Source organism: Chaetodon auriga, chromosome 8 (assembly GCF_051107435.1).
Source record: "Chaetodon auriga isolate fChaAug3 chromosome 8, fChaAug3.hap1, whole genome shotgun sequence".
Taxonomy (NCBI): Eukaryota; Metazoa; Chordata; class Actinopteri; order Chaetodontiformes; family Chaetodontidae; genus Chaetodon; species Chaetodon auriga.
Window position 1 is genome coordinate 5,103,256 of NC_135081.1, and position 15,196 is coordinate 5,118,451.

At 41.4% G+C, this 15,196-nt stretch overlaps 1 protein-coding gene across 1 annotated transcript in view; it reads left to right on the plus strand.

Moving 5' to 3' along the window:
- Positions 1-15,196, plus strand: part of LOC143324487 (dolichyl-diphosphooligosaccharide--protein glycosyltransferase subunit STT3B-like) — a 60,382-nt gene that overhangs the window by 36,944 nt on the left and 8,242 nt on the right. Inside the window, exons 4-9 of the mRNA XM_076737029.1 lie at positions 1,375-1,440; positions 2,516-2,615; positions 9,149-9,247; positions 9,909-10,055; positions 11,766-11,814; positions 12,808-12,962. Of these exons, the coding sequence (XP_076593144.1) occupies positions 1,375-1,440; positions 2,516-2,615; positions 9,149-9,247; positions 9,909-10,055; positions 11,766-11,814; positions 12,808-12,962 (616 nt within the window). The remainder of the gene's footprint in view (positions 1-1,374; positions 1,441-2,515; positions 2,616-9,148; positions 9,248-9,908; positions 10,056-11,765; positions 11,815-12,807; positions 12,963-15,196) is intronic.

A 15,196-nucleotide genomic window follows, 5' to 3' on the forward strand; every position in this document is an offset into this window, starting at 1 on the left:
TTTTAATCAAATGTGCAAACATCTTTCAATAAGATGAAAGTGAACAATAAGATGAACAAATCTGGGAGGTAGTGTAGAGGTTCAGAGATGTGGAGCCACACCGGCAGTGTCCCCCAACTGCATGGGGCCATTTAGCCTGTTAAAGCATTAGCTGTTTTGCTTTTTCCACTTCACAAATTTTTTCTCTCATTAACCTTATCTTCATCCACAGCAGGCAGCAGTTTTCTGCACAAGAGCTCCGATAAATCCACTGTAGACGACCTGCTCAGCACCAAATGGCAGACGGACAACATTAGCGACAAGTGCAAACTTAGAGTGGAGCACAATTGATTTTTAGTGTAGCAAGTATGACGTAAAGCTTTATGTAGAACTACATAAAGGCAATGTTAGGCTAGACTACCCTACAGCACTATCTTCATATTCATTCATGTGATCCTGTAAAGCTGTGTAAAGTGATCATTTAAGATGTTTCCTAATTATAGCTGCAGATAATCCAAGCTGCTTTTTTCCTTTAACCACATATGTAAGTTTCTTTATCTGCTTGTACAGATTTATTCATCACACTGGTCCTCAGTGGTTTGGGCATGTGACTATGTGGGCTAATGCTATTCTTAGTTAACATGATCAACCATGACATTTCATGCATACCTCTGAGATTTAAAGAAGGAATCTGCTATCCCTGTTACGAAGCCCTGAAGTCACTGTTAATTGGTGGTATGAATAGATGGGGAATAGCATAACATGGGGTAAAGATGAACAGTTAGTCTTGTTTCTGTACTCTGGATTTTACACAGATCGAAAATAAATGATACACATTTGCAGACACGCTGGACTTTAAAGCTCTTACTACATCTGGGATATGTTTGGACTGAAGAACAGAGTAACTTAAATGAAAGTGTTCAGTGAAAGCTTCGCCCCTGTTTACTTTCTCCTTCTCATAATCTCCCTCCCCATCTAATTCGTTCTCCCTGTACTTTCATTCAGTCCCTTGCCTCCCTCCATCCACCACATATCACTGGCTCAGCTCCTCCATTTATCCAATCTCATCCAGCCAATAGCAGAGCCTCCCAACCATGCCTTCGTTAAGTCAGGGCTCGTTAGCCTTGTTAGGGCCTCGTTAGCAGCTCTCATGTGCGGCACAGGGTAAGGTAAAGATGTGTAGAACACAGTGCTCTGCTTTGTGCAGGTCATTAAAGAGGGAAACATGATGAATAATTCAGCAGACATGTTGGGTAAGCAGCAACAGAGCGAATTCTCCAGGAAAAAATAGTGAGCAGAGCAGCGCTCAGCTTAATGGAAGTTGGTGTGTGTGCGCGTGTGCATGTGCGCGCGCGTGTGCGTGTGTGTGTTAATGCTCTGCTATGCAAACTGCAGGTGAAGTCGGTGAAGACGGGATCAGTCTTCTGGACCATTGGATGCTGCCTGTCCTATTTCTACATGGTGAGAACACGCAAAAATGTTTGTTTTATGCTGTTTGTATTCATTTAGGTGAGGTCTTGTATTGACCCACATTCACATCCTAATCTGACACCTTCAAATCTAACCCTAATGCTAAAGTCACATCGTGACCTAGAGGGAGAGCAACATTGAGATCACATGCTAACTCTCAAACACATGCACCTAAAAGTTATCACCCTGCCACTCACTCACAGGTCCTCTGCAGATAAGGCCAACCTTTGTTTGCATCACATCACTGAAAGCCATTTTCATCAGACAAAAACAGATTGTTTGTGGAAGCTATTCCCTTACCCACGTATCATTCAGTAAGACTGTGATGAATCACGTAAATGTCTCACGCTGCAAGATGTGACGTCTCCTCTCTGGCACCTACTCACTGCCCGGGAGTTACATGGCACTCAGAGACAATAGTCACAAAGCTTGAGAAGAGGTGCATATGTGTGTCCATTTTTCTGAACATGTGTAGACCTGTGTGTGTGTGTGTGTGTGTGTGTGTGTGTGTGTGTGTGTGTGTGTGTGTGTGTGTGTGTGTGTGTGTGTGTGTGTGTGTGTGAGAGACAGAGAGAGAGTGTGTACCTTTGAGGATTTGGGGGCCGACAGCATAATCTGAATGGCAGTCTTAACACTGAAGCTCATAATGATTTCACAGCTCTCAGCTGGGCTGTGTAGCTTTGCACTCTCCCTCTTATTGCTACCCATCTCATTATGGAAGAGTGTGTGTGTGTGTGTATGTGTATTGTGAATAAGAGAGAAAACACAGCCACCCTTCAGCCTACAGGGACTCGTGGGCTGGTTACAATACTGATTATCCACTGCAGTTGAAAGCATTGCAAGGATTCAGCAGGGATCAAAATCCCATTATGACAAGAAGCAGTAAAGTTACTGTGAGTGTGTAGTTGTGCGTAGTTGTGCGTGCATACATCTGAGTGCAGGTGAGCATGTGTGCATGCATAATCCAAATAGTTACACTTCTCCATTAATGGTTATTATTTCTAAAGCTGTAAATGAATACAAAAATGCTCTCATTAAATACGTTGTGTTTTTGTGTGTTTCACAGGTTTCAGCTTGGGGTGGTTACGTGTTCATCATCAACCTTATTCCTCTTCATGTATTTGTCCTGCTTCTCATGCAGCGCTTCAGTAGGAGAGTCTACATAGGTGAGATGATACACACACACACACACACACACACACACACACACAAATGCTTTATTTATATTCACATTAATTCAAGGGCATAAACAAATGACTTGGGAGTTTACAATCATGCCCATTTGACATTCTGTGTGACACATCCAGGATAAACAGACAACATAAAGGGTAAGGTACAGCAACTGTACAGTCATCAGCTGCACGCACACACACACACACACGCACACACACACACACACACACACACACACACACACACACACACACACACACACACACACACAAAGCTGTATTTTTTCTACTTTAAGAAGACTTAAAGCCATGCACTTTGATGCGGGGGAGTGGCTTGTTATCCTTTGTCATGTCTGCATGGTACAAACATGGTCACTAATGATTAATACAAACCACTAGCAGTTGACACCATGTCTGTAATTAGACAGATATCAGGTTTACACAAATTCCCCCAAGACTGGCAGAAGAGATGTGTGATAAAAGAGAGATTGAAAGTGGAAATGCAGGCAAGGGAAAAAAAAAAGGGAAGGAAAAAAGATGAAAGCTGCCTTCCCTTCAAAGAGCTCGCCTCGTTGCTCAACCAGAACTTGCCTCAGTGATCATGAATCAAGTCCTGACCCCGGGCTCACAGCTGCAACACCACACCATTGTTTCATATTCAAATCAACATGCCATATATACCATACCAGGTCATAATGCTGTGGAGATAATGACCTAACAAGACTGAAAAAGTGCACAACTGGGCACGATTAACTTGACAAGAAAACTGTGTAATGTTTAATCAAAGGCAACCTATTTTGAGGGCTGCTAGAACTTAGGACAAGTACAGAGAAGATCCCACCCCCATCAGTGTGCCCACCAGCATTGCTCTTTTGTCTCATCTCCTGCATCTGTCTCTTTCTCAAGTCCAGGACTGTAGATTATGCCTGCAGCAACGCAGTAATTGAGTTAGTTCAAAGTTGTAATAGTTCACTGTGTTCTGTGACGCATACCTTGCACTGTGATTTGAGGCCCACTCTGTGACCTGCTGTCACACACCGGGCCCCTCTCCCTCCATCTCCCCTGTCTAATAAAGCAGAAATACCGTAATGAAATCCAATTGGAATTTCATTATCTCATGAGCAGCGTCTCCTCTGCAGCTGAATAGAAAACTTAGAATAGCAACTCCTATGATGGATGCCTCTACTTTCTAACAGGCATCAGCTTGGTTGCTAGTTCCTGGTACTGTTCCGGGCCATCGCATCGCTCAGGGTCTAGAGAGCAGGCGCCATACGTGTGGCCTGCTGGGGCACTCGACCAGGGCAGCGCTGGGCCCTCATCCATTACAGAATTGTGCTGCTTGGCATCCAGTAGCAGGACTAAATGATTTGATTAGACTTTATGAAAGGTTTTTGGAGAGGTAGACTCCACATCATTTTTGACTTTGGATGCTGTTCCAACAGAAAATGCAGGCATCTTTAGGCACCTTCTTAAATTGTAGACGAGGCCACATTTTGTTTATGCCAGCTTTCACTTTCCAACAAATCAAAGTTGGTAAAGCTGCTGCTTTGGATCACCAAAGGCAGCGCTTTGTTATTGTCACAAAGTCCATTAATACCCAAACCAGAGATAAAAGCATAACATATTTTTTCCTGTATATATTCTTTATTGTCAACAAATCCCATGAATAGAACCAATGAACAAATGTGGATGTTCAATGTGGATTCGTCCGCCGCTGAAAATAGTCCACAACTAATTATTTCCTCATGTTAGAGTAACGTACGATTAAAAACTACAGTGACCAGCAGCTTTAGGAAAATACTGAGCCTCTCTAAAAAATGACCCATTTTGAAGATCTTCATTTTCAGTGTGAACCTCAGCAACAACTCACAGTCAGTATCATCAGATTGAGTTTAGTCAGTTGTCACGGAGATGGATCCTTAACACTCACGTATTAAACTTTTAATTTCATTCAAATCTTTGCAGATTTCTTTAAGAGTTCAACTTCTAAAGGTAATTGTTTTTAGTTTTAGTGTGTTGTTCATCTGCTATTTGATGTAACTCAGGCCTGGAAAAAAAATGCTTAAGTTGTTAAAGCTACATTGTTAAAAGTTGTAATTCGTAGCTTATATGATTGTATTTTTTGTGTGTATTGGCTGTTTTGACTGTTGAGCCTCAGAATTTCACTCGTTTGTCTGCCGTTTAAGTAGAGCACCTCCAGCTTCATCACGTTCGGACACTGTTTGACTGCAGAGTAACCTCTGAGAGGTGCAGTGCAGGAACACTGCTGCAGAAGCAACTCACTGTCAGGCTCTGCCAAGAATTACTTCAACTGGAACGTACAGTTGACCTTGTTATACTGTACAGGATGATGACGACCATGATTTGATTGTTTGTTTGTTTATAATATAACAACACAATATTGAGATACAGGATCTAAATACTTCTTCCGTAACTGCTTTTACTAGCGTAAATGTTCATATAAATGCAGTTTCAGTTTGTTTGTTATTCCACTGGTAGTTACTACATTATTTAATATGATTACAATACAGCAGCTTTGCATTAAATCCTACCTTCAGTTTTCAGTGCACATCCTGTCAGCATGATGCAACACAGATGAATCAAAATCTCTCTGACGTAATGTCAACATAAGATGACTTTTTTAAGTTTTACTGCAGGCTAATTGAATTTGATCACATACTGTTGTGCAGGGGTATCTAAATTGGCAACTCAGTGCATTCGGGCTAGTGAAGAAAGGTGTTTGTTTTACCGGAGCTGTCTTTTACTGAGCAGTTTGTGACACTGGCTGGGTCAACAACAATCCTCCATTTCCATTTTCTTCGCTGTGGCATGCCTAATAATGTTGCCATCGTGAGAGGACAATCCTAAAGAAAGAATGTGATGGGAGTCAGAAAAAGCACAACCTTGGATCTGCTGCTTTTAAAAGGGAATAAAAGTCTGGTCTGTAGGGATTCATGACTGTCTTCTCTAAAGGATTGCAGGAAAGTGCACTGACTCTGGTTGGATAACATAATATTTGAACTGAATGTTTTCCCCTTTGTTCCCTCCAGTCTTGTCAAGGCGATGAGCTAATCATGATCCAAAATCATTCGAAAGTATGTGTTGCTCCAGCAGATCAGCAGGCTATTTTCACAGCAAGGCACACATCTTTTTGGTGTAATACCAATAATAATCATGTCTGCTTGTGAGGAGTAGTGCAGTGGAGAGAATTGAGGTTTGATTCTATGCCCAGACACAAATTGGCGTAGGCTTTTTCCCCCACACACAATTCCCTTCAGTGTGATCTGATGAGGCTTCAGCCTTACAGATTTATTTTAAGCGCAGCCACAGATGAAGAGCAAAGAGTGAAGATTAGAGTCTTCGCTCAAGAGTGACGACCACATCATCATCATCCATCCCCTTTCTCAACATGGAATGATAATTCCATTAAATGTTCAGTAACTTAAAAATCTGATTTTCAGCACTAAAAATGTCGGGATTAACTGTACATTTTGAGGATATTTCAGCTCTTGAGTACAAAAACTTTCATCTCATTGGCTGTGCTATGGTAGTGTCGGACTAGCAGAGCTTGTTTGGGGCTTTTTGTTACTGAAGCTTTGTTTCAGGGTTTCTGAGCCTTGAGGGCTTGTTTGAAACAGCTTTCAGGTTTAGTTGGAGTATTCACAGTGTGCCTGTTTGGTTGTGCTGCTCCCAAGTGTGTAAATCATTTGAACTCTGATGCTTAATCATTCTTAGACCGTCAGTCATGATTTAGTCGAAAAAGGCATTTGTTCTTGTGTATCATGTCAAGGACTTTGTGAGGTTTTATGTGCAGGAGACGATATATGCTAAGCCTGTATGTTTGTATGTGTCATCTTTCTCATCCTTATTAAATGTTTTGTAGAATTCAGCAAATAGGTTGTTTGCAGACAATGTCACGTCACTCTTTTGTTGTGGCATGAACTGCAGATGGAGGGCCAGGAGTGATTTTCTGTATAGGAAACACTACAACACACACTCAAAATGCAGATGTTTTTCATCATTTACGGTTGCTCAGGTCGATAAAACCAAGAAACCAGGAGGAGCTTTTATTGAGTACCAAGACATTGTTCATAAGGGTAAAAAATGCAAGAAGTTGACCAAAAAAAGCTGGAAAAAAATGGCTTGTTAACTGTCTGCAGTTGGGAGGAGCCGAGTCGGCTAATGGTGGAAATGGTGTAACATTAGCTATTGTTATGGTATGGTGATAGATTTAAAGTAATAGCTACAGGCAACACAACACAACTAACACTTGTAAATCAGCATTAACAGTTTCACATCAGACAGCTGAACATAAATAACGTACCCTGTCTTGTTTCGTGGCGTTTCACCGGACCTTTGCAAGTGGTTAGCCAAGCAAACCATAACGTAAACGTCAACATTCAGCACCACAGGGCTGAAAGCTTGTTGCTCGGTTAATCCACAGGGGAATAAGGTACGCACCCTTGAAAAAACAAAACAACGTCATCTCAGAGCACTTTGGTACCGAGGTTGTGGATCCAACTGCTAACGTAAGGGTAACATCCAACATATGTTCTGATTTTCTGTTTGTACCATTCTCTTCATAATTTCATCTAAACTAGCCCAGGAAGAACTTTCCTTCATCTTGTCCATTGCAGTTTTCACTTCCGGCCGTTCGTCTGAATTTAACTGCAAACAACCTATTGCTGACCCAAGAATGACCCAAATCCCACATAATTAAACAGAGAATAGCTTTTGACAATTTATCATGATGTAGGTTTTAGAACATATTGTTTAGCCATAACCTTTTTTGTCTTATGTATTTTATGTGTGTATGATCTACTTCTCTAATCCATCTGAGCACAAGTTGGTATTTTACCTGCAGAGCAAAGGAAAAGGCTGGAAAAATGACATTGTTTTGTTATTGTCACAAATCCCGAGAAAAGACCAAGGGTCCAGTGTAATAGTCAAAAAGATGATGTCCTGTGTCTATTCCTAAGCACTTTTCCTTGACCTTCAAACAAAAGGTCACGAGGTTGAGGACAATTGTGGTGCTAAGAGAATCCGACTGCTGTTATTGACGAGGGTCGGCTGTGATGAAACCGAACTACTAAAAGCACGTCTTCTCACCATTTCATGCAGACTATATAAACGTGGACAACCAGGTGATATTAGAAAATATTATTTCATTGGCAAGGTTGGAATATAAATAATAAAAGGAATGTAGATATGGATGTGGGAAGCAGGGCTGCTGAGGGGACTGCAGCACCCACTAAATCCAGGCAATATCAAAACATCAGTTGATAGAAATGTGATGCAGTCTCAGCAGAGAGAGGGAGAGAGAGAGAGAGTGAGAATGTGGACAGAAGTGTGATATGCTAACTTTTCTTTGATCATGAAGCCTGAAGTTACTCTGCAGTTCTGTGGTTTATCAGTGAAGTGTATCAACTACACTGCAGTCTTCACTCTGTCAGTGACAGACAGATGAAACATCTGTATCCTCACTGCACTGCATTCTTATAAATTATGATGAGATGGTCGTGGGTCACATCTCGAGCCATCTCCAGCTAGCTTTCTGTGTTGTTAACTGTGTGGTTGATGTGGCTGCTTTGACACACAGTTTGCTTTCAAGTGTGCTGTCTTCTGTAGTGTAAAACGCTCTCAACTTAGTGTGATTGTGTGAAAGTAATTGTTACATTTATGCAAGATAGGCATAATGTGTTGGGCCTTTAAATCTTCTACTATGCATATCATCAGTCTTAAATTTCAACCGTGTTGAATTAAAAAACATCATCCAGCTAAAAACGTCTCATATCCACTTTTGTTGAAAGACAGACTGTGTTCTGGGTAATGTGCTGACTACGTCATATTCTGAGTTTATGCATATAATCGTTCATCGCAATAATGAGACACGCCACCGAGTGCAACACTAGCCGCATTTCTGTCCAGATGTATTGCAAATTTTAACTGAATTTCTAGGGGGAAAAAAAGTGCAAATGAATGTCTGTTTCCATCCACTACCACTATGCAATTATAAGGAGTTGTGTTCATCGAGGTAAGCAGTAGGTGGCATCAATTCTCCAGTCAGACAGTCAGAAAACCAGTAAACCACTGTAGAAGAAGAGGACATGACAAGGTGACGTAATTGAAAGAGCACCAGTCAAACAAAAAAAAAAATAATGTAGAAAGCACAATGGAAATCTGAATTTCAGTTTGTTTTGTGTGTTAATGTGGGGAAGGTTAGATCAGATCTGTGTGGAGCGATGAGGCATTGAAACAGCTGACTGGTCATGTGAATTAAATGTTAGTTACATCAGAACTTATTCAAATCACCTCAAAAGAACATAAAAAGGAGTTTGAGGCTTTTTTGAATATTGCTGTTTCCATCAACCTTTTCTAATGTGTTGTGTGTCTAATGTGCATGCGGCACAGAAAAATAAATCAGGCTTTGATACACACAATACTTGTTATTAGGATACATTAATTGCTTGTTTGCTCATTTTTACATGGTGGCTTAACTGGTCTCACCCTTTTCTTTCTCCCTCCAGCCTACAGCACCTTCTACATCATCGGCCTGGTCTTGTCCATGCAGATCCCCTTCGTGGGCTTTCAGCCAATCAGGACCAGTGAACACATGGCCGCAGCAGGTCAGTAAACAATAACCTGTGGTCTCAGTGGAAAGTGGAAAATAGCATTGGGAGCCAGTAACGTGTTTTTACTGCAGCAACTCCTCAGTGCAAAAATGTCTCTCTTTTATACTTCAGACAACATTTAACCTGCACTGCTCTGTCACTGAGGATTAAGGACAGATTTTTCATATCTGTCCTCATAGAGTACTCACATGCCCATATGTACATTGGAATTGTTATTACATACATGCGTGTGAGTATTGTTTTAAGATAGACTTAAAATGTGAGCCTGTCCACTGTATCATTTCTTAAATTTACCCTTTAACATATGGATGTCTGCTACCATATTAGATCCATAAATTCAATCTGTTTGTGAGCCCTGAAACCAGAGTATGTCATGATGATGAGTTCATCTTGGACCATTTACCTGAAACTATTTTCATAATGTCATTGCCCACGGCAGATTGGCTGTGCCGGTGTATCTGTGGAGGACAATGAGAGTACAGTGGAAATGAAGGCAAAGTGCTGACTCAGTTATTAACTGCACAGACGCTTTAATCCAAGCAGACATGCATAGTACTGAAACACTGCAGGTTAAGTGAATATGATGCCTTTTCCTGTTGTTAAATGCTCTTTTTTTATGTCTATTGCAAATCATATTTGTGCTGTATATCTGCAGGTGTGTTTGTGCTGCTTCAGGTCTATGCGTTCCTGCTGTACCTGAAGGACAGACTGACCAGGCAGGAGTTCCAGACTCTGTTCTTCCTGGGAGTCTCTGTAGCTGCTGGAGTGGTTTTTCTCTCAGTCATCTATCTGACATACACAGGTTGGTTCACGTTGTTTATGAGGAGGCAGGTCAACTAGAAAGCTCTCAAATCCATTTTCTGCACCAGGAAAAACAATTCATTTGAACCTGAAAATGAAGCTTTTTTGTGTCTTTGTACAGTTACCCGATAAAAAGCTGGACGTGCATACGACACTGTCACTGTGCACACGGGCTGCAGTGAAGCTGACCAGTCACTTCACATTTAGCCAGTAGAAGAATGTATTGTTCAAACATGATAGCTTATATGGATTTGCATTTTTATTTTGGCGTCAAAGGAGAAAAGAAACTTTCATACAAAGCTGCTGTGTACATACATAACAGCCTTACCTTGGTTTTGTGGGATGTATGTCAGATTGTTTGAGTTTCCGTTTATTGGCTGGTCGTACTCGATTAAAAACAAGTGCTCCGAGTGGCCACATTTAAACAGCATTTTGCATATTTCCCAGGAGGAGAAGAATGCTGGAACAGACTTAGATGGAGGGCTTTCATTTTCTGTGGAAGAGCCATGATTACTATCATGTTATACATAGCCGCTATGAAAAATGAGTGCTGTGGGGAAAAGGAGAGTGGAATGACTGTATGATTGGCTGGGATTTGTCTATAATATGAAGCTGATTTTAGAAAGACGTTGAAACATTCACAATCATCGATAATAGCATTTTCATGATGGAACTGTTGCTTCATCAGAGATAATGAGCCTGTTTTGTACAAATGAGCTTTAATCAGCAACGGAATGAAACTGAAGAGGTGACTAACACACATACAGCGACTGAGGCAGGTAAAATAAAGCCAGCAGACGCGACTGTTTTTAGAATCGAGCCAACCTTCTGCACATCTGTTGTTGTTGACGTGCCGTTTTAGGGGGGTTACAATGCATGATTAATTACCTGAACCATCAGTGGTCTGGCTGAAGGACCACTGGGTTGATTTCTGTCAGATCTGACATTTTGGTCGACTGTCTGCAGTTTGAGCAGCCCCACATGGCTGCTGTCAAAACATCTGTCAGAAACTGTAGTGAGTTTGTTTTAATGTCACAGATATAAAACTGAACTTCATTGCAGGGCAGACAGCGTATTATCTGCATCTTCCATCTGCGCCTCCAAAATTGTTCTTTTTTTTTATCGAATATGAGTCTGCAGTTTTATTATTTACACTGTGCTTTCCTACGTTTCATCCACGATGTCCTGAAGCCATAATATTATTGGGTCTCCGCATTACAAGAGACGTTCGACCTGCTGTGATGAGTGTGGACACAGTAATGAAGGGTCCTGAAGTGCTACGTGTAAAGCTATGCTATGATTAGAATCAGCCATCCAATGATATCACATCTATCATCTATGTATGACAGGACCACCTGCTGGCTATCTGACAGCGGTGATTAGTTCCTGTGTTCTCATTTATCATTGTGCTGCTGAGCTGAGCGGACAGCAGGCCAGAGAGAGCTCATTACAGCCACTCACCATGTGTGCAGCACGGCAACACACAACAACACGCGCAGATTCCACAGAAATTATGGGATCGATACAAGCAGGAGGAACGTTGCAAACCAATAACATGTTCCACTGAGGCGTGACAGAACTCACACGTCATTGACGGTTCAGAGCAGTGTGTGGGCACAGCTCGTGGGGGTTGGAAGTGTGTTTGGTTAAATGGCCGTGTAAGTGCAGTCTAACTGGGTCCATATGGTTTGTCCCTGTGTTTCACCTTCAGGGTACATTGCTCCATGGAGTGGGCGCTTCTACTCCCTCTGGGACACTGGGTAAGTCATCACAATCGATGTGTTGTACTTGTGCACTGGATTTAAAGTACCCGACCGTAGTGCTGATTATTAATTAGATTTAAATTATGTACAGTAGCACATTTACCGATAAATCTGTTCAACGGTACCAGACAGAAAGTGGCAGGGTGAGAGTAAGTTTCATCAAAGATTTATTCCACCTTGTCTACTGGTTGATTTACTATGAAGTCCAACTTTTAATTTATTCAGCTTTAGTCCATCTCAGAGCATGTGTTTAATAAAAGATCAAGGAGATAATGGCTTTTCCTTGTGCACGGGTGAAACTTGTTACCTATTTTTGCAAGAGGAGATAACTTTTCCTTTAATTCCTCTCTCAACATTCTCACACTTTAGCCAGATTTAACAGGCAAGTCAAATGCATACCAAGTACTGTGGCTTTGCCTTGGCTTCTGTGTAGCCATCAAAATGTTTTTATGGTCAAACAGTGAGTCAGTCAGCCCGTCACTGAGGCCCATCATAAAATCCTGAACAGATAATGCTCCCATTCTCCCCTCCCAGATCTGGGCTTACAGAGAACTGCCAGACTGCAGCATCAGCTGTAAAACTCCAAAACTCTCACTGAGTGCATGTGCACATATGTTTGTGTGTTTGTGTACACGCTTGAGTACATTTTTTTTTTAAGTAGTTAAGAATTGCTGCAGTGCAGTAAAAGTAATGAGGTCATCTTCAGACCCAAGATAACTGACATCAGCCAAACGTGATCCTCATCCCTCTCTGAATAAGATCTCACAGCTTTATTATCAGGAAGAGCAGTTCATTTCAGAATGAGTCAAGTGGAAGTTAAAGGGAATGAAATGGACTATTATGGCTTTTATCTTAAAGAAGAGAGTTGTTTGGCATTAATAATACATTCACAATTGAAGACTGTCATAATAAAGATCTCGTTTGTCCTCCTCCTTTGCCTCACTGTGCTTTTTCTGTGGTGTCTCATTTCTCTCTGTCTTTCATCCACAGCTATGCGAAGATCCACATTCCCATTATCGCATCAGTGTCTGAGCACCAGCCCACCACCTGGGTGTCCTTCTTCTTTGACTTGCACATCCTCGTCTGCACCTTCCCAGCAGGCCTCTGGTTCTGCATTAAGAACATCAACGATGAACGTGTCTTTGGTAAGAGCCATATCATGGAATACGTTCTTTTTCCTTTTCCTAGTCTGGTTCTGCATTGAATTACTAAAACAAACGTGTTTTCAGAAGAGTTCCGAGGGATGAAAAAAATCAATCAATGAGCAAACTCTCTCTTTAGTGTGATGTTGAAGTACTGGTCCTCACAAACAATAGAGTGCTCATCTTGTGTGGTCGATAGGTTTCCGCACATTGTGTTGAGTAGTATTTGTCAGTGTATTTCAGGAGTTATTTTCTTCCTGTGATAGCTGTGATACAGCCTGGCACTTAAGTCAGATAACTGATGTCCAAACACCACTTTGTGAGTCTAAAGATATCACTGACAGAATGTCATTGTGAGACATGTGCGGGGAAAGGATTTTTGTGTCAGCGAGTGTGTGAATATCACATCAGCCCAGTGAAGGGAGCCCGGCTCGCAGCCTCCTTCTGCTGCTCTTTCCTTCTCTGTTTGTTTGTCTTGTTCCAGTTTGTGAAAGCAGTCGAGACCTCAGCCATCTCATTTAGGCTGCGCCTTATTTTGACACAGCGTGCGACTCACTGTCCAATAACGCTGCACTGTGACAGAGGTCGACACAGGAAAGAGAAGCAACAGTGTCAAATTAGTCTTTTGTGTCTGCTCACACAAGCTGATTGTGTGCATACTCAGAGACAGTCCCGGTAGAACTTTTTCCATTATGCCACCTGAGAGTAAAAAACTCTCCTTTCGTGGTGGTTCTTTAGAAATGTGTTAAGAAATTCATGTTTTTTTGTGCGTAAGAGAGGGCACCCTTGAGAGAGCATTATTATGCGTACACATTGTAGAGCCTGACTAATACATCAGCACAGCCCATATTACCTGCCAGATGTGACAGATGGCATATGCTGTTTATTGGTGTTGGCGTACATGTTGGTCAAGGTAATTTAGAGAATCATTCAAAAACTGCAGCTTGCCCACACCACATAGTACTTTATTAGATTTTTTTAAAGATTTATTACAGTGTGCTGTATCTTATATCATTTCTAATAGTGAAATAAACTCACAGTGTTGTGTTTGCCATCTTAGTTTTTCTCAAAAGATTTTGTTGTGATGAAATAAAGTACTACTCACTCAAAGTTATTGGAACTTGACAAAGAAAAAGAATCTCAGAATGGGCAAATTGGCCCCCGTAGACCTGTATAATATAAAATCTCCCAAAACAACTCCTGCCCCTTGACTAGAAACATCTCTGTGAGTGTATGAGCCTCATTGTGCAGTATAATAACTGTTGTGACAGACTAGAGAGTGCTGGATTTGTTCGTAATGTATTTGTCAGCAGCATCCATCACAGATTTATTTTGCGTCCGCAGCAGTGAGCTGCAGCAGTGGTGTGTCTGTTTCTTTATCTCCTCAGGTTTCACACAGAGTCTCATATTGTTTCCATCTCCTGCATTTCATTTTCTGTGTTTCAATTGCTGCATTATGTTTGTCTGACATTGTCAGCTTTGTCTCGTATTTACTGATGCTGCTTTCCTTGTCACGCATATGCTTTGTTTCTACAGTAAATGTGTATGTGTGTCCTGTCGTGCATTGGCTAAATTGATTTGAACCAGGTTCAACAAGTAGTATAGTGTGGGCAAGCCTGTATTCTGAGCATTAGATGAAGTTTGACTGGATTTTATCACTGAGTATTTCATCTCTATGGTGTAACTGATCGTACTTTTTGGTTCTGTCTGTTTGATGCAAGCCGCAGAGTTTTTTTTTTTAACTCAACCAAAAACACCTCTTGCAAACGTATCTGTGACCTTTCAGTACTGCAGTTTCAAAGCACACATATACACTGATATATATATTTATATAAAGAATTGGCCAGTGATATCTTGGGTCTTTGCCAACATTAGGTCCAGTCTTCTGCTGCCCTGCCTCGGCTGAATGAACCCTCTCCCTGCCCTCCTCCTCCTCCGCCTTGCACTGCTGTCTTGTTTGCTTGCTTTTCCTTCTCTACTTTATCTCAGTCGGTTTTTTGTGCTCATCTCCTTTTGCTCTCTACCTGTTGCCTCCTACTCATCATTTCACTGAGGCTCTTTGATCTCAGTTCAGCTGAAAACACTCCATTAATACAGCCACAAATGCACAGACGAACATTTGGCTTTGTGTTTGATTATGTGTACTTTTCTCTCTGCTCTTATATTTTCTGTTTCCAGTCTTTTCCATCTGCCAGTGAGATCAACCCTCAGCAGTGATACAGTGTTAGTTCAGAGGA